At 43.6% G+C, this 20,220-nt stretch overlaps 1 protein-coding gene and 3 pseudogenes across 1 annotated transcript; 2 read left to right on the top strand and 2 right to left on the bottom strand.

Annotated features, from left to right (window-relative positions):
* Positions 1-1,090: 1,090 nt before the first annotated feature.
* LOC120812872 (general transcription factor II-I repeat domain-containing protein 2-like) lies at positions 1,091-3,114 on the bottom strand. Its single transcript, XM_078097990.1, has 2 exons — positions 2,988-3,114; positions 1,091-2,576 (listed from the first exon to the last, which is right to left on the bottom strand). The coding sequence occupies exons 1-2, from the start codon at positions 3,112-3,114 to the stop codon at positions 1,126-1,128; spliced, it is 1,578 nt and encodes a 525-aa protein (XP_077954116.1). The 3' UTR covers positions 1,091-1,125.
* Positions 3,115-5,518: 2,404 nt separating this feature from the next.
* LOC120812871 (C-signal-like) lies at positions 5,519-13,600 on the bottom strand (annotated as a pseudogene).
* Positions 13,601-15,961: 2,361 nt separating this feature from the next.
* Positions 15,962-17,626, top strand: LOC144391376 (18S ribosomal RNA; annotated as a pseudogene).
* Positions 17,627-19,276: 1,650 nt separating this feature from the next.
* On the top strand, positions 19,277-19,412 carry LOC144391375 (5.8S ribosomal RNA; annotated as a pseudogene).
* The last annotated feature ends 808 nt before the right edge of the window (positions 19,413-20,220 follow it).

Genomic DNA, 20,220 nt, shown 5'->3' with positions numbered 1-20,220 from the left:
CCAAGGATGCTGGAAATACAGGGATAGGAAGTAGTGAAGGGGTCATAACCTTTGTTGCACAGTTTAGGGGGCTGCTTTGAACTCTGGGCCACCGGATTCAATATGGCGGCCACAGCTTAAAAATTACATTAAGGTCATAACAACATCCGTTTCCCTTAATAGAGAACTCATTCTATCCACACTTCTCCTATCCATTTGTCTTACCCTAGTGCAGGGGTGTCAAACTCATTTTCACCGAGGGCCACATCAGCATAATGGCTGTCCTCAAAGGGCCAGATGTAACTTATAAATATAACTAAATGTAATCGACTGTAATGTAAAATAAATGTAACTACTCCTTAATGTTAAATAACTCATTATTTATTCAAACTTATTCAAGTGACAATTACAGTTGCATAGAAAACATATGTTTCCTTGTTGCTCTAACATAAATCCTTTTAAATTTTGTCAGCTTATGAAAACCCACATAACTCCATTAATAAAGGATCAAACTGTCCAATTGAATACAGAAAAATAACATAAAACTGAGCTGCATCCAACTGATGGTTTGATGACAACAATTTGTCTTCATACACACATAAGACCTGCAAACATTAAATAATTACAACAGCAGCTACACATAAATAATATGTAATCAACTAAAAATACCAAAATAAAGGTTGACTCAGTTCACAATTATATTGGTCAAGTTTTTCGGTTAGTCTTTGATGAGGAGATGCTGCCTGTCCTTGAACACACCAAGTGGATTCTCTCTCTACTATCGATTGATCATGTTCTGAAAATGAACAAAATGCAAGCACAATCATTAAATTGCACACAGTTGAACTGTTCTTCTTCTTGGTCGAATTACATTTTATTATATTTTAATTTAATAGTTTTTTTAAAAATGCTTACCTGTGTGTTTTCTGACCAGATGTCTGACACCGTTTTCCCGTTGCCTGTGTGTCAATGTCTGGTTTTAGGTCCTGTGCTGAGGCAATGCGTAGAACAGCATGGAGGTTGTCATCGGTGAGGCGTGATCTGTGCTTGTTTTTGTTCAGATTCATTATGGAAAAAACTGTTCGCAGAGATAGGTGCTCCCAAACATGGACAGAACACGGGCAGCATGAAGTCGAAGCTGTGGCATCAACCAGGGGGCAGCAGACGGTAAAAGTCCCGGATTGCAGCATCCTGGAACTTTGCTCTCAGGCCACTGTCGCTTTGAAGCTCAATTAGCTCCATCTGAAGGTGTTGGGGTGCAGTGCAGACATCGGTGGTGAAAGGATTGGAAAAGATGTCAAAGCCAGACTGTTGTGCTCTGAAGTCAGAGAAGCGCCGATCAAACTCAGTCTTTAACCAGCTCAGTTCGGTAGCCAACTGAGCACATGAAAAAGTCTCGGGAAATGAGGCTGACATGCTCTGACAAACAGGAAAGTGGACAAGATTGTCCTGTTTCACTTGCCACATCCATAAGTCCAATTTACGCTGGAAAGCCGTGATTGTGTCGGACATCTGCGTGATGACTTGTTTGCGTCCCTGCAGCTTCTGATTCAGCTGGGCGAGATGGTCGGTTATGTCACACAACACAGCAAAGTCACACATCCACTTTGGATCTGATAGTTCAGACATGAGTTTTCCTTTACTCTGCATAAAAAGAGCAATGTCTTCCTTGAGCTCAAAATATCGCTTGAGGACTTTTCTCCTACTCAGCCACCGCACTTCTGTATGGTACAGCACATCCCCGTGTTCCGAGCCCATCTCCAGCAAAAACGGCTGGAACTGACGGTGATTCAGGCCACACGCCCGAATGAAGTTCACTGTTTTCACGACTGTGGTCACAATGTCCTCCATCCCCAGCACCTTCCCCCACAAAGCTTCTTGATGGATAAAGCAAAGATACGTTATCAGAGGCGTGTGACAGTTCATTTTTTGCATTTTCCCCTTCATTAGTCCATCCAAGCCCACTTTTCCTCCACACATTGCCGGTGCACCGTCTGTAGTTAATCCTACCAAGTTTTCCCACTGCAATGCATTTTTACTTACGGACTTCTCCACCGCATCAAAAATGTCCTGTCCTGTCGTGGTCCCATGCATTGCAGCCACATCCAACAGCTCCTCAGTGATAGAGAGGTCCGACTTTACGCCTCTAATAAAAATTGATAACTGCGCTGTGTCCGTGTTATCTGGGCTTTCATCAACAGCTAATGAAAAAGCTGTGTAGCTGCGTGTCTCCTCGGCCAGCTGTGTTGTAAGATTTTCTGCTAGTTCCTTCACTCGGCCGGCGATGGTGTTTCTTGATAAACTGACATTTTTAAAAGTCTGTAACTGGTCGGGACACACCTGCTCACAGACCTTCAGCATGCACTGCTTCAAAAACGCTCCCTCTGAAAAAGACTTGGAAGCATGGGCGATTTCTTCAGCCACAAGGAAGCTAGCTTTCACCGCAGCCTCGTTTTTGACTGTGGATTTCACAAACAAACTCTGCTGCGACCGCAGTTTGCCTTTCAATTCTTGGGCAATTTGTTGCTTTTCTTGAAGGCTAGCTTTAGCGTACTTAGCTCCGTGTTTGGTGTCAAAATGTCGATGCAGATTGTACTCTTTGACAACCGACACCGCCTCGTAACACAAAAGACATACCGGTCTTTCTCCCTGAAGCACAAACAAGTATTCGCCTTCCCATCTTTCTTGAAACAGTCTTCCGTCTGCGTCAACTTTTCTCTTTCTGGACATTTAAAATGTCCAGAAAGATGTCCGCAGGCCTTGAGTTTGACACATCTGCCCCAGTGTATGGAGCTCCTGAGTAGTTTCTCCTCGTTCTTGACTTTTCGACTGAGCCGTGTTTACTGCAGTAAAAATCAATGAGACAAAAACCTGTCATTGGAACAAAAGGGAAGAAGCTGAGGGAGGATGGCTTTGGAAAGACCAGAACTCCCTAAATGCATTTGGTAAAAACTTTCTTGGTCAGATACCTGCCATCGGCAATATGTACCGTAATCCAATCTACTCACCAGCATCTTGCCGGGTGATTGTGGTGCAGCACCTGAAGGCCTGCCACACCAAGATGCCCAGCGCCAGCAGAAGAAGAGCGACCGAGATGCCCAGGATGGAGTACTTGACGGTGTCTGAGAACGGCATTCTCAGGTCTCCAGCAGTTGACAGCAGTCACTCGTTGGCCGGATAGTCCATCGGTCTACTTCTCACCCTCCAGCTGCATGTAGCCAAAACATGCCTCTGCAAAATGACAGAGGCGGATGAGGGCACTCGGATGTAGGTTAGAGACCTCTGCGACCACAGAATGGGTCTGTTGGCAGCCATGTTGGAAGTTTGGGAATAGAGTAGCGACTACAAAAAGTAGTAGTAGACTTCACGTCAGCATTAGAGCTGCATATGACAACTATGCACACAGCGCTGATCAAAACAGGGAAACTCAACAGTCACGCAGGACTTCTGTAACAAATTTGTAACATTTACTCAATCTTCAAGTTTCTCTGACGTGATGACATGCAGCTTTCCTGATATTTCATACCCATAAAACGAATATCTAGGGAACGGCAAATTATTCAAAAATGTAAACTTGGACTCAGTGACTTACTATATTCAATCTTTTTATGGACTAATCAATTTCCTTATAAAGTGAGTGTTTTGACGCTCTCATGCAGACATTTTGAGCCTTTCTGTAAGTCAGTATTGGATGCTGACTTTGCCCATGAGAATTACCCAAAGTCATCGCAATCTGGCATTGAAAACAGGATAACCAGCATTGGAGACATAAAAAAAAAATAGTGTGTACAGACTAAAACTAAAATGTGTACATTGAAAACATTAGGGATTAAAGACAGAAAATAAACTCACAAAATCAGGTGATGTTTACTCATCTGTTCATCAAATATCACATTTTTTAATTCAAGCCATTTTGATTTTTTTTAAAAGAAAAAAAAAAGTTAAATACTGTTGACCTCTCATCTTAGGAGCTAAGAGGCTGGACGGCGTTCAAATGAGCAAAAAATTAGCTAAAAAGCACAAAACAAATACGCTCAATTGTACATTTCTTTATGTCGTCATGGTAAAGTGACATGTTGCAGTGACCCGTTCACATTCACACCATTTCAAACTCTCACCGACTCTCACAGTCAACTACTTTCCAGGTGGGTCCAGGGCTCAGCGTTTTGGGGGGGGACATTGGGATTGAACCTAAAAGTAAATCCATGGCATCTACACTAAAAAATAGCTATACGTTAATAGTCTGATTATTCTTTTAGGTAAATAGAACTGGTACAACCGTGTCATGTTCAGAAAGAGATGATTATCTGCTATCAGAGAACGGTTCAGTCAAATAGCACATCCTGCTCTCACTGCATGCAAATCAACACGGACCTTGCAGGAGAAAGCCTACAAAATTATAAGTAGCATTCCCATTAACACAAAAGAGGTTGGCAGAACACACAAGAATTCAGATAAATGAGCTCCGGACGTAAAAAAAAATAAAACAAAAATAACATGAACACGCAAAAACCATCTACCTGTAGCAAGTAATGACAAGTTCATCTTGTCCTTCAGGAATGCAAGAATCTTCCCACATAGTGAATGCAGGGCTCTCTCACAAACACAAAATAATTAGTTAGTAAGACACCTCATTGTTGCAGGCGCTGTGTGCACACTGCCTCTCTCCTCTCGCTCTCAGACAGAGAGCACAGGTCTTTCTGCACAGCAGTCTAGGCAAACTGGTTTGATTAGATCTGAATGGCATGCCCTCTTCTTCAGCTCTGTTGCTCTTAAAGATTCCTGTGTTGCAGTCAGATGGCTTCAACAATCGAGCCGGGCCCCTGCAGCCAAGAAGCACTAGAACTGCCCCCGTCTACACAGAATTCTGCCCCCACTGTCATCTTAATACACGACACAGAGAGCATTGGTTTTTCACCTACGTAACCTATAAGTTTGTTCGATATGTTCATTTTCTAAGTAGAGCGCTCTGCTTTCTCGTGCACCTGTACCCAAACCAGCAGGTGCTGTAAAGTAACGATAAGACGGTCAACTGGCACACGCAAAGGACGTTAAATGTCATTTGCCTTCCGTTATGCTTTCATTGTTCTCATTATCTCAGACTGGTCACATTTTATTATGCGGGACTGCATGCTGAAAGAGATGCACGATGGAAAAAAGGAAAAGTATCTTTAACAAACACAACGATACGCTGGGTGACCCTGCTGGGACACCGAGGTCTTCTTATGAGTAAAGCCCAAACTTGCTGCTTCGAGAATGACGAAGAAAAACATTTTGACAAAACTTCCTTGTCCGACATCATCTACTTAGATTGTAAAAGAAGGAATGCTGTTTAACGTGGACAACTTACTACAAGTCGAACAGTTTAGGACAAAATAAACAATAATAAACATGTGTATATTTTGACCTCCTTTACTGGAAGATACACTCATGGAAATGTAGGGCCGAACTTGTCAAACAGTATTCTGTGTGCATATGGACCCTTTAAAATATGTACGATTAAAAAAAAAACACTTCTCTGAGTCGTTCAACTTTGTTTCATTAGACGATCATAATCAAAATATATAGCCATCAGGATCGGCTGGACGTGCTGATGAAAAAGGAATCACCAGGGCAAAATCTCCCCAGTGAAGTTGAGAAACGACCCATGATCCTTTTCAGTCTGTCCTCCAATCACAGACAGGAGGGAAGAGACGCTCTCCTCCGCACTCAGTGAGGCCTGAAAAGAGACATGTAATGTTATTCAAGACACACTTCATGGAAATGTCAATACAATGATCCATATACACACACACACACACACACACATTTCTTCTCAACAACAGCTCATGAGTATGACTAAATCTCACAAAGCAGCGGATGGAGTTGGACGGGTCAGGCTCTTACCTCAGCACCCCCCATGTCGGTGCGAACCCAGCTAGGATATATGACCATACAGAGGATCCCTTCAGGCTCCGGGTCTACAGCGACTCACCATGTTCAGGGCGCTCTGAGCCAGTAAACACAAACAATGCACACCTGAAACCCGCTGCGGTACAGTTCTGGACAACAGTTGATCCTTTGGAGATGGTGGAAAGATCAGCTGATATCTCACATTTATTCTTAAAAAAAACCCTAAGTTGTCCTTCGAAAAAGTTCAAACAGAAGAGTACTTTGGACGCCCTTTTACTTAGCCGGTAAGGAATTAAATATCCAACCATTTAAAATAGACCAAGCTTCCTGTCTCGGTTCATACCAAAGCAGAGTTGACATGTCGTACATGCATTGACAGACATACTTTTGTTCATCAATTGGCATCAAGCCACTCTGGATGTCCATTGGTGCAATACCTTGGACGTCCTGTAGGGGTACCACTTGATGTTGTTGGACCGGTCGCCCCAGTTGAGCTCCACAGAACCCAGCAGAGCCGCCATGTTGATGACCGCTTGCCTCTGGATGCTCATGCCGGGTCCTCCTCTAGACGCAGCTTGTTTCAACAGAGGCAGGAAGGCCTGAGGGTCAAAACATTTGTTTTTGTTTTACTACATCTGTATACAACATTATGCAATCTAGGGATAAACATCACAGAAATTATTTGATTGTCAACTCTTGAATTTTGGGGGAAACTCCAGAACATTTCCAGTCAGAGTAAAAACACATTTCCCCATGTAGAGTAGTCTGTGGGGAGGAAGGACAATAGTGCCCTCTGGCGACAGCAGGTCCAACTCAGAGACAACTAGTATATATATATATATATATATATATATATATATATATACACACTCTGAAATATTTACACCATGTAGAGCGTTTCCATCTTTCTCCTCTGCGTTAATTAAATAGCTGAATAAAAGAAAAACACCGGTCAGTTCAATCCAACAGAAAAAGCAACACATTGTAAGCTTTTAGAAAAGGAGGATTCATGGAATAAGTGATGTATGCGTATACGGCTTTGGCTTTGTGTACCTAATGAAGAGCGTACAAATATCTTACAGGTTTAAAGAAGTTATGACTATTGTAATGATTGATCTGCACTCAAGATGTTGTCTTTTAGTGGACACATTTAATAAACATGTGCTATAATACCTAGTGATTAAATCCAGTGGCTCATTCTTCTTTTTTAATCTGGATTTTTGTTCAATTGTCTCACAGATCTCGACCTTTGCAAAGCTGGAAAGCTCAGTGTTTCCCCGACAATTATAATCTGCAGATCATTATATTGACAAAACCATGCAATCATCCGCCTCCATCCTGAATAAATAAAATCTTCGTGGGACTGCACTGCATGCCGGGATATGCCGGACCGCAAAGGATAGATCAGACGTGCTGCGTCCCTCGACCGCGTTCTGAGGTGCCACTCAGGAGTGGCAGCGGAAGTGACGTATGAAATACAAAGCGAACAGTAAAATCTTTCGCGAAATAGAGAATCCTCTGAGCAAGTCTAAAGCGACTTATCAAAGCGGCTGCAGGAAAATTCTAACAGTCCTTTCCTCGCTTTGGTCCTTTGAAAACTCTTGAGGTGTGTCTTCCTTGGTGCATTTGAATGTCATTGGCTTGACAATTGCCTTTGTAATTCATTTTGCATCATTCAGAAATTGTTCTTCCGGTGACATTGCATCTTCTCTTTCAGATTTTACTAGTGAAGTGATCGCCTCAAGTTTTTACAAGCGTTTCAAAAAAGAACCGCTTCACAACATCCAAATAGACAGAATGAAACAAAGTTGACACGACAAATCACCCAAAGTTAAATAAAAGAAATGGAGAAAAAAAATCCTTTTTTTAATTGAACTTTTGCAGAGAGTTAACATATTGTTAACATATTGTGCTATGATTTGATAACGGATTGAAACTTAAACGGTATAACGCAAAAAGGGGTCATCATTCTGAAAGTGCTTTTTATTTCAGGCTAAACTGACATTTTAATTTGTGCTGTGTGTCATCATCATTTACTTTAAACCTGTAACATATATAGGTATATTTACACATCTGGACAAATGTCACTAGTCTTCCCTTTATTGACACCTAGATTATACAGATAGATGTTGTGACTGTGTTAGGGATTTAAGCCAAAAGTACACCCCTAGTCAGGAAATTATAGTACGTGTAATAATGTTTAGTGATAGAATCGTTCGTGTCCTCGTTTCCGGCCGGGACGAGAACAAAGGAGTGAGGCCTCCCTCGAGAGCTTTCCGAAACCCTAACAGTTGAAGAGATGTTGGTATGGAATTTTTGAGCAGGGGCCTAAAACATGGCCCAGGGCCGACGAGGCTTCACATGCATGAGGCAAACAAGATGTTGTGTTGTTAGATTTTGGTGGGTGTATACGTCAGAACTTTGTTTCTGAACCAAGAAACAAAAAAATCCATCCATTTCCAATGTTCATTCACATGAAAAAAAAACAGGCTCCGTATTTTAAAGTTAGGGTTGTGTTTATGTTCATTTTTCAAATAAAATAAAACCAATTATGGTGTTTTTTTATGTACATGGCACACATATTTGTTTATGAACAACAAACATCTTTTGTCGCTGCCTTACCTAAAGTGATGGTGTGGATGTTTGGGTGTTTCTCTGCCAGGTCCTTAAGTTTCTGTAGGTGAGAAACATAATGTCGTTGTTCATAAATATACATTCAGTAAGACTCTGGAAATGAAAAGTGGCATTATGAAATAAAAGTACCATGAAATAATTAAATGTATTTAATATTTATGTATTTATTGCCTCATTTATTTATTTCATGATGTATTTCAAATGCATATTTCTTGTATTTACGTATTTATTCATTTATTTAATTTTGACTAAAACGGCATTCCATAGAAGACCTCCCGCTGTCACTGTGGTCCTCCGGTAGGTGGAAGCGTTGCTCCATTCGAACTTCAAACGTACAGTTTTATTGCCGTCAGATTTGTTAGTGGTTTGAAAAAAATTGAAAAAAACTGATTGTGTGAATGTTAGTTCCCCCTCAAAGACAGATTTTATGGCAGCTTCTCAATTGCACAGAGACATTTTTTTTCCAAGAGAAAATAATTGTTAAACATTCAATACTTATTTTAAGGAAGAGTAGTAGTAGTTACTGGGACAGCGAAGCCAGATGCATCAGTAGCTGCAGATTGGTAACAACAAGAGGTGGACTCATTAACACTAGTGTCACACTTTGGCACCGACAAGTGCTCATGATCAGGAAGCTGCAGAGATGGAATGTGCTTTCCAAATGTTATTGTACTGCTGGACAGTGCCGTCAATAAATTGCCACAATTTTTCAAGATGGACTCAAATGCCTGATTGGTGTTACTAGAAGACATTGTCAGCACTTGTTATATTTATCTCTTTCATCTACTTGTAAACAGGACAAATATAGAATGTGAAACGATGCCATGACACCATATTTCCCTGTTGGCATGTTGTGCTCAGTGTTGGGTGTCAACCACACACAGCGTTTGGCATTGAGGCCAAAAAGTTCAGTTTTGGTCTCATCTGACCAGAGCATCTTCTTCAACGTGTTTGCTGTGCCTCTCACATGGCTTGTGGAAAACTCCCAACGGCTTTTTTCTTGCCACTCTTCTATCAAGGCCAGATTTACGGAGTACACAAATGGCCTTGGTTAATCGTGAGCATTTTTTATTGATTGAAATCTTGTTTTGTTTTGTTTTGTTCATAGCTTTCTTGAAGTTCTTAGTTTCGCCATTCAATGGTGTCAAGGTTTTTGTTGAAACAGGAACTGAGATGGATGCAGAGGTCTTCTCTGCCATGGTGCAGCAGCCCGATACTGGCATACTAACGATCAAGTTTGATGACGGTATAGTTGCTCACTATAATCGTTGTATAGGCTCTTGTCATCTCCCGCCTGGACTACTGTAACTCTCCTGGCAGGTCTCCTTGCTACCGCCATGTTTGCTGTGCGTCTCACATGGCTTGTGGAAAACTCCAAACAGGATTTGTCATGGTTCTTTCAACAACAGGTTTATTCTTGCCATATTTCTCGAGTACACGGTTAGTAGTAGTCCTGTGGACAGATTCTGTACACCTCCAGAGTTAACATGTGACTCCTGGTTGCTGCTTCGTCAAGTACACCCAAGTTTACCAAGGGATAAATGTGATCTTTGACTTTGGTGATGATAGAGGAGCTTAATATAATGTACAACTAAAGAGGATACCAATATTGTATTTTAAGTAAGAGGTGTCACTGGAGACAACCTGTCCAAACATTCATTTCTTCTACTAAATTAGATTCCAGTGTCACTGAACTAAAATCTTATCTACATATTGAGAGACATGTTTGTTCTCTCAGATCACGGTCAGTTTTCAATAGGCTTCAGCAGACCAGTGTTATTTGGCGGGAAATACATTTTCTGTAACAGTGTCATGCTGGTGTGTCCAACATGCTAAAGAGCAGCTAGTCTGTTGCAATGGTTCCCAACCCAATTCCAGCCTGACGGAGGGATCCATCCACAGCTCCAGAGATCACTCTGAGGGTCACATGAAAGGTAACATGGAGGCAATGAAGAAACCAGAATGAATTCATTTCTTTATCTAGTGAGAAAAATGTAAAATATTGTGGAGTCAAAATGTCTGAATGCCATAAAGCCATACGTACAAGTAATTCTCCTTATACCACAGCATTTGACAAACATTATTTCCTATCATCAGGGCCCTTTGACCTTTTGGGCCTAACCGTTCGATTTCGGATGGAAGTGTGACAAATAAACCAGAATTAATGAAAACAAACGTCTCTATTCATAAACTGACATTACTTATTGCTTAATAAACACATGAAATAAATATAACAAGATGTATACAACAATGGTTGCAAATGAACCATACAAATCACATAAAAACTGCATTAAATACATCTGTAATAACCTAGATAAATAAAATAAACAGTTTAATATAATTAAATCTATGGTTTAAATACACGTATTCTGCCACCAACGGGTGGAGATGTGAACACGTTTACTCTGCCTCTCATTGGACTGTCTGCGTTCGCTCAAGCAACACAATACATGGACAATAAATATCAGAGCCATGAGCAATGAGTGTGTGACAGTAAACCACTTTGATTGAATTATATTTTCAGCTATATTGTTACCTACATTATCAACTATATATATATATATATATATATATATATATATATATATATATATATATATATATATATTAATTATTTGTTTCTGCTAGGCACATATTTCTATTAGAGTTGATTTGAATAAGTAGGACATTTGAAAAAAGAGTGATGGGGCGTACAGTTCCTTAAGCTCAACGTCTCATCTCTGCAGTTGTGGTTTTTAATTGGCAGCAGTCAGACGTGACTCTTGGGAGCTGCATCAGGCAACGGAGCAGAGATCTTTAAATGTCTGTCCTTTAGTGATTGAAGTACAACAATTAGCAGATGTTGTCGACTAGTTACGTTAACGAGTGTGCTATCTACCAGTTAGCAACGGCTGACGTACTCCACTGGGACCAGTGTTATGGGATGAATCATCAGATGGCTGCAGTTCCCACCAGCATGTCCAGCATGTGGGGCTTGTCGGGGTTTATGTAGCTTACACAGTAAGAGCACCGGCCGCTGTTGATTATCAGCAAAGACTTTATTAATTTATTGTAAGAAATAAACATTTGTTCCAGGGTGTTTTACATATGCCTTAGTTTTGAAAGTAAATTACAACATTGAAAGCGTATAATGTACTTTCATGAACCAGATCTCTCACAAAGCAAACTGGCAAGCACACAAAAAGTTTTCACAGTTTAATAAAAAAGGGTTGTGTTGTATAGCCGGATACTGTGTAAAACAAAAATGCTTACAAAAACATAATGCTTTGCTTTGTGCACCAAGAGTCCTGGACCAAAAAAAGAAAGATAAAAAGAATGTTTCTGTTTGATAGATAAAGCTGTTTTCCTGTATGGACACAGTAGCGCAAATAGTGCCTTGAAGTGTGAAGCCGTTTCACAAACCTGCCTTAAGGTGTGAAAATGTCTGCTTTAAGGTATGAAAATGTCTGCTTTAAGGTGTGAAAATTTCTTCTTGAAAGGCGCTTAGTAGCGCAAATAACGCACAAACCTGCTTTGATCGAGTTTCTGAATGACAAGAATACCGCTTCGAAGCCTGCAGACACCGGTGAGTGCCCTTATCTTGATACATAGAGGTACCAGTCATCCCCCAAGGGCATTAGGGACTTAATCGTATGTAAGGACGAGTTCACTCGACGGAGGGGTTACAGGTCAAACATATACGTAGGTCCCGGGTGAGAACTTAATCAAAAGGTTCCTTAACTCAAAAAAGTGTTAGAATAAGTATCACGACTGTATCGTCTTAACAACCTACTTCACCATCCGCGTTAGATATTGGGGGGAAGATAAGTAATAGTGTAGCGAACAAATACGAGTCATCTCCAAGACCTTAAGGAATATGATTGATATTAGAACTTACTCGCTAATAACGATGAGATACACAGTTATTATAAAGTAGTTCAGCTGCTGGCGAAAACATAAAACGCACGACTTAAGAAATAGGCATAATACGACTCACCCTTGTAGCTGTAAGCCCTACTCTTAAGGAAGTTGTCTTCCTCACTCAAACTACTATAGCTCGTCGCGACAGTTGGTTTTACGATGGTGTCTCTTAAGGTTTATCCATTAAGCCGCTGAGTTTGATTTGAATCGAGTAACTGTTCATAAGATAAGCTGACACGATCTGTAGCAATGTTCATACCACCGTCAGAGCAATCCTTGAAATACAGTCTGGAAACCATCTGGGAATAGATATTGGTTCAAATTCTCACTCAGGAATTCATTTCAACCAGTTTTTTTGAGAGTCCACACGTGTCTCAAGGCAATTGCAAAACACACTCCAGGGCATTGAGAACCTAAAACCACCAACAGTGGGATACAAAGTTCTAAGCCAGACAAATGATTTCCTGGAAATTGTTCATTAGATTCAGCAGTGGCTCCATTGATCATCTGGCATCATAAAAGCGCCCTGCCCTCAGAAGTTTGCCAGGCGCACCATCATGGTTGTCATTGTAGCCTTCAGATTTGGACCCTTCCAGTCTGGGGTAATATATGCCATTCAGGTTGGATGGGCCGCACGCCACAAACTGCCGACCTGAAAAAAGGGAATGTGACAGAGTTCAACGAAAGGGTTAAACTAAATTAAATATGAGCCCATGAAATCACCCAAATGTATAGCTGAGAGTCAGGTTTTGACTTTAGCGTGGAAGGGAAATAAAATGCACTTTTGGACATTTACAAGGGGGTTCGAAAGAAGTCTTTACTGTAACAAGATGTGTTACAAGAACGGACAGATTGAGACGAGGATAGAAGTTGAGGGGAAGCTGCGGGCCTCCCGATTCGAGCTGGGCGCACTTGCATGCGCAGCGGTCATTGTCTCTGTCCTTGGTGCTGAATTGGGTGCCAGTGTGGGAGAGGCTGCTGGTCTGTCCAGCTGTGCCACTAAAGCCCTCGGTGTGAAGGCTGGAGTTTTGCGGGAGTGGTATAAAAGCAGAGGGTTTCAGAAAAAAAGAAGAAGCCAAAAGCAGCTTTGATTATTTTGAGCAACTATGCTTGTTGGCAGCTCCGCATGGCAGTGAAATCATCTAAGTAGAGCACGACCAAATGCTCTCCATTACAGATCCTTCTTGACAGACATAGTCTGTGCAGAGCTGAGACTTGTGCAACATGACATACAAAAGAAACAAAACAAAAGAAATGATCACACAAAATAAAGATGAATTCTAACAAGTTATAACCATGTGTAAATGAAGTAGGAAATCATAACAGTTTCATAGTGTGTGTAAAATACAAGGGACCATCTCAATCTAGGTGTCCACTCTTGTCAAGCATTAATATGAAAAATGTAAACACTGGGTACATTCTAGATCCCACACCAAAGGGTTACCGTTAGCACCGTTAGCTTGTCTTATGGCATTATAGTTGTTGAAAGCAGACTGTGTTGCTGAAATAAAAAATCTGCAAACTAAAAACTTATAACCCGGAAAACTAAGCCCTCCCTCTGTGACATCATCGGAATTGTAACTGACCAGGAGATCTGAGCCAGCGGGCGTAACCATGGAGAGTTTTAGAATATGGCGTAACCATGGAGAGTTTTAGAATATCACGATGTCACAGTGTCATCAAAGCCATCTCATTGGCTGGCACAGAACTCACATCTTTCTAAGGTATGTAGGATATTAGAAACAAAAATACGACCCGGTTCATAAAATTAATAAAAATGCATATAGTGTACACCAGAATACAGCCATGATTCTGAAACTGTGTAATCAATAAAGTAATGACAATATTGTAAAACCACTGTAATTCTGCAAATGTAATAGAATAATACCAATGTGCAGTTATGATTGTATTTGATGTAATGTAATCAACTGGAATGCATGCATGTAATACTTGAACAACAACTGATATTGACTAAGGATCATTCGAAATCCGAGTTACATTGAACTCACCAGAAGACCACTCCCAGAGGTGTGGACACTACCTTTAACACCTTTAAGCATTGGTATAAATACCTGGAGGAACCATTGTTCTCGAGTTCGCTGGTGGAGGCGACAGACGGGCACTAGGGATGGTCAAAAGGACTGACCTGGGGCCTGTTGGTCGCTGAGACCAGCGGCTTTATTAAATACATTTGATTTTAACCTTTTGATCTGCGATGACCTCTGTCCGTCCGGCGTTTCTTCATTTTTGAACACAACAGGTACAAGAGGAAGTCATTATAACAGTCCGTTGGAGACCAGACAGCAAGACAGAAGGCTGCCCCAGAGAGGCACTCCACACTAAATTGAAATACAATGGTCAAACTGGAGAAAAGGACTATAGAAATGCCCCAGACTTCTACAGCGAGAGCATTTTCCAGTGCAATGGGTTTTTGGAAGAAGCCTCATGCCGACAAAAAGGAAGTTGACAGGACAGGACCTTCCAAGCCAAGGGTGAGAAGTCTGCAGGAAGAGATTGTCATGGACAAACAGAAAGAAATCGCCATATCTAAGCAGCAGCAGATGGCCATGGCTCAACAGACCATCAAGAGTCAGGGGTCAGAAATCTCTGGTCTGAAGGAGAGTCTCAAGAAAATGTTTATCATGAGGCAAACATTCCGCTTCTGGTTAGTAGGGAGCTTGAGGACCACTTTGCAGAGAAGACAGCCAAACTCTTCCAGGACCAGACAAAATGTAAGGAAGAGTACGAGATTCTCATGGGAGAACACAAGAACCTGCCATAAGCAGGTTCTTGTGTTCTCCCATGAGAATCTCATTCATCAGGACCGAGACAAAGCCAAGACAAAGCAGCTGGAGGAAGATAAGAAGATCCTGGAGCAGAAAAATAGGGTTCTAGCGGAGGAAACAATGGTTCTTGATGAGGCAAAGATGCTTCTGGGCCAGGAAAAGAGGGTTCTGGAGGGAGAAAAGATTGTCCTGGGCCAGGGAAAAGGGTTTTGGAGGGAGAAAAAATGGTCCTGGGCCAGGAAAAGATGGTTCTGGAGGAAGAAAAGATTGTCCTGGGCAGGAAAAGATGGTCCTGGAGCAGGAAAATATGGCCCTTGAGGAGGATAAGAAGCTTCTGGTCAAGGATCAGATGCTCCTGGAGGATATTTGCCTCCGAATGAAGAAAAGAATCCTAGGATTCTTTGGGAGGAGGATGGAAGACAGAGCCACAGAGATGGCAAAGATGAGGAGGAAGGTGCCTGGCGGTATATTTTTCCACAGGCTCTTCAGGAGGTAGTTTATCTGCCTCTGTAAGGCTTTACTCCCGATACTCGGGTTTTTAAAAAAAGATGGTGAGAAGGAGGCAGTGGTGGTAGGGGGTAGACGGAGTATCTGCCTCTATGGGTTTTTTTCTCCCGTGCTCGTTTTTTTTTTAAAAGGTGGATGAGACTGGGAGTGGTTTTGGCGTCAGGAGGTAGACGCCCTTGTGTTCCTCAATGTGGTTTTCTCCCGGTGCTCGGGTTTAAAAAAAGAAAAAGGCTGTCGAGAAGTGGAAAACATTAAATGAACGGTGCCTGGTTGACTTGCAAGGTATGACCTGCTTGTCCAGAATAATGAAGAACTCATGGATGGTGCTCCTCTTCATCCAAACAGCCAGATGATACGGTTGAGTGGTGCATTTGATTGCATCAACATGTTTTTGAATACTTGTTCCGAACAACTGAACAACTTAACGTAACGATAACTGTGGCAATTCTAGAGCTAATACATGCAAACGAGCGCTGACCCTCTGGGGGATGCGTGCATCCAAAACATATGCGGGGAGCCCCTCCGGGGGTGCCCCCGGCCCACTTAGGCGTCTCTGGATAACCTTGAGCCGCTCAACTTTCGATGGTACTTTCCGTGCCTACCATGGTGACAGCGGGTAACGGGGAATCAGGGTTCGATTCCGGAGAGGGAGCCTGAGAAACGGCTACCACATCCAAGGAAGGCAGCAGGAGCGCAAATTACCCACTCCCGACTCGGGGAGGTAGTGACGAAAAATAACAATACAGGACTCTTTCGAGGCTCTGTAGATGGAATGGGTGCACTTTAAATCCTTTGAAGAGGATCCATTGAAGGCAAGTCTGGTGCCAGCAGCCACTGTAATTCCAGCACCAATAGCGTATATTAACGTTGCTGTACTTAAAACGCTCGTAGTTAGACCTCAGTGTCCAGGTGGCGGTCCGCCGCGAGGCGTGACTCTCGGCCGCCCCCGGGAGGCCCAAAGCGTTTACTTGGAAAAAATCAGAGTGTTCAAAGCAGGCCCGGTCGCCTGAATACCGCAGCTAGGAATGATGGAATAGGACTCTATTTTTTTTCTTCTATTTTGTGGGTTTTATCCTCCGGACTGGAGCCATGATTGAGAGGGACGGCCGGGGGCATTCGTATTCGTTCTTGGACCGGTGCAAGACGGACGAGAGCGAAAGCATTTGCCAAGAATGTTTTCATTAATCAAGAACAAAAGTCGGAGGTTTGAAGACAATCAGATACCGTCGTAGTTCCGACCATAAACGATGCCAACTCGTGATCCGGCGGCATTATTCCCATGACCCGCCAGGCAGCGTCCAGGAAACCAAAGTCTTTGGGTTCCGGGGGGAGTATGGTTGCAAAGCAGAAACTTGAAGGAATTGACGGAAGGGCACCACCAGGAGTGGAGCCTGCGGCTTAATTTGACTAAACACGGGAAACCTCACCCGGCCCGGACACGGAAAGGATTGACAGATTGACAGCTCTTTCTCGATTCTGTGGGTGGTGGTGAATGGCCGTTCTTAGTTGGTGGAGCGATTTGTGATAACGAACGAGACTCCGGCATGCTAACTAGTGGCGCGGCCCCGTGCGGTCGGCGCAAGTACTCCTTACAGGGACAAGTGGCATTCAGCCACACGAGATTGAGCAATAACAGTCTGTGATGCCCTTAGATGTCCGGGATTGCACGCGCGCCACACCGAGTGGCTCATCTGGTGCCTACCCTGCGCTGACAGACGTGGGTAACCCCTTGAACCCCACTCGTGTTAGGGATTGGGGACTGCAACTATTTACCATTAACGAGGAATTCCCAGTAAGAGCGGTTCATAAGCACGCATTGATTAAGTCTCTGCCCTGTACGCACCGCCCGTCGCTACTACCAATTGAGGTCCTCGGATTGGCGGATAGACGGAGACGGCGCCGGGGGAGCGCCCAGAAGACGATCAAACCTGACTATCTAGAGCAGCGGTTCCCAAACTCAAGAATGCCGTGGTCCACTTTGAAACCTTTAATCACAACTCTGATCAAAACATAAACTAGGGATAGTTAAATTACCTTTAATTTATCTGTTTAACTGATGAATTTAACTGATTAAAATGTATTAACCGACAATGTATGTTTTGCATACCATTTTCTCCGGAGCTCATGTGCCGTGTTCTCCGCACAATAAGGCGCATAAGATACTGCAGTCTATCAGCGCAAATCACTGTCAAAATTTGAGAGTGCAAATCAGGTTGATGCGCGCGCGTCAATCAAACATCCGCCAGCAAAAGTCTGTCTCGCGCGAGCAAAAGTCCGTCTCGAGCGAGCAAAAATTCGTCTCGAGCGAGGTATTTGCTCGCTTGCGAGACGTGAACTTCGTTGGTCGCGAGGAGAATCTCCATCTGCTCGCGCTCGAAGGAGTTTTCTACGCGCTCGCTGTTGTTCTTTCAGACAGTAAGGGGGCGGAGCCAGTCACATGGTCTCTACACCTGATTGGTTACAAACCCCGTCTTTGGATTGGCTGGAGTGATGCATTCACACAAATATAGAAGCCCATTTCCGCACTAAAGAAAGGGGATAGAAAGTCAAAATTATGAGATGAAACGTTACCATCATTTACCATCATTACCGGCACATTAAGACCAATGCGTCCAGCTCGCACACCGGCTTGTGATTTTCCGCCATAGCAGTCAAACGTTTGGCGTCGGGGCGGGTGGATGGGGGGGTCTGGGGAGGTGGAGACGGTGCTTTCAGGGTCCGATCGATGCTGCAAGGTGCGTCCGCTCCCGGCGCCCCCCTCGCCATCCACGACTTAAATCTCCGGCTGCTCTACAGCCACGCCGCCTACCAAGGGCTCCTTTTAGAATAACTTATTTTCCCCGTTAAGATGGTTCAGCTACTGTAAAGAAAAGGGCACCGTCTCTCGCTCTTTAATCTCATTATGTGCTCGGCAAAAACGACAGCTTTGTTTCTCCGATGCGCCCTGAAACAAGCTGCATATCTCACGCGCTTGAGCGCCGCTCAGCATCTCAACGTCGTAGACGAGCTTTGGCAGAGCACCTTGAGCGCCGTGTACAACCAGTATGGATCAACCCATTAATCAATCTGTTCGTTTAAATTGTTTGTGCTTCATCAATTATTGTTTCACATAACTAATGTGCCACATCATACATATTTTTATATTAATTTCAAACTTTTCAAAATTGAAAATTAAAAACTTTTTATTTATTCATTGTAAATGACCTCTTGCGGCCCACCTGCAGTACCTTCACGGCCCACACTTTGGGAATTGCTGATCTAGAGGAAGTAAAAGTCGTAACAAGGTTTCCGTAGGTGAACCTGCGGAAGTATCGGTACCGAACGCATATGCTTGTCATAAGGCCGAGGGCTGGGGCTCCCCCGGGGGCTCCACGTCCGAGGCGGGGGTCGGCTTCGGCCCTCCCCCAACAAACTCCAGCCCAGTGCGGGTGCGGTCTGCCCTCCTCCGCGCGCCTCCGGGCACCCAACTTCGCTCCCTCCTCCGGGGGGAGAGAGGGGGTTCAATGTCTCCTCTGCCCGGTCCTCGCCTCCAGTCATCACACCTTCCATGAACCTGGTCGCATCAAATAAAGAAAGACAACTCTTAGCGGTGGATCACTCGGCTCACACGTTGAGGAAGAACGCAGCTAGCTGCGAGAAGTAATGTGATTTGCAGAACACATTGATTATTGACACCTTGACAGACCTTGACAGAATACAGCGACGTCGGTGACATAGGCTACCAATTATCCGAGGGATGGGGAGGCGGGACCCTCGGAGCGGCACTTCGGGGGTATGGGCCCTGATGATTGTCGTTGTTACTACCCATACGACAGGGGGGCTGTATTCTGGTCGGAGCTTCATGTGTTTCACGGAGACGTGGCTGCATGCACAGTTCCCGCATGTTCGGGCAGACAGAGACGCTGTGCAGAGCGGTAAGAAGAAAGGGGGCGTGGTCGCAGTTTATGTGAGCGAGAGATGGTGCAACCCCAACCATGTGTGTGTGAAGGAACGCTTCTGTAGCCCGAACATCGAACTGTTAGCTGTGAGGATGCGTCCTGATTATCTGCCGAGGGAGTTCACATCCGCCATCATCATCACAGTGTACGTTCCTCCATCAGCTGACGCTGAGGCAGCAGTAGACACCATACACTCCACTGTGTCCAAACTACAGACCCAGCATCCCGGTGCATTTTTGGCCGTTACAGGAGACTTTAACCACATCACTCTGGATAAAGCTCTGCCAACTCTGCACCAGTATGTTGACTGCCCCACACGGAACAATACAACTCTGGACTTGCTGTATGCTAATGCCATGGATGCATACAGTGCTACCGCCTTTACCCCGCTTGGCAGGTCGGATAACAACCTGGTCCTGCTGACTCCAAGTTATGTTCCTCTGGTGCAGAGGCAGCCTGTGACCACCAGGACTGTGAGGAGATGGTCACAGGAGGCTAAGGAGGCACTGCAGGAACGCTTTGAGTCCACAGACTGGAATGTGCTGTGTGGACTACATGGGGAGGACACAAACAACTTAACTGAC

This window comes from Gasterosteus aculeatus, chromosome Y (genome assembly GCF_964276395.1).
Source record: "Gasterosteus aculeatus chromosome Y, fGasAcu3.hap1.1, whole genome shotgun sequence".
NCBI classification, from domain to species: Eukaryota; Metazoa; Chordata; class Actinopteri; order Perciformes; family Gasterosteidae; genus Gasterosteus; species Gasterosteus aculeatus.
This window is presented reverse-complemented; position numbering and strand designations above follow the sequence as displayed.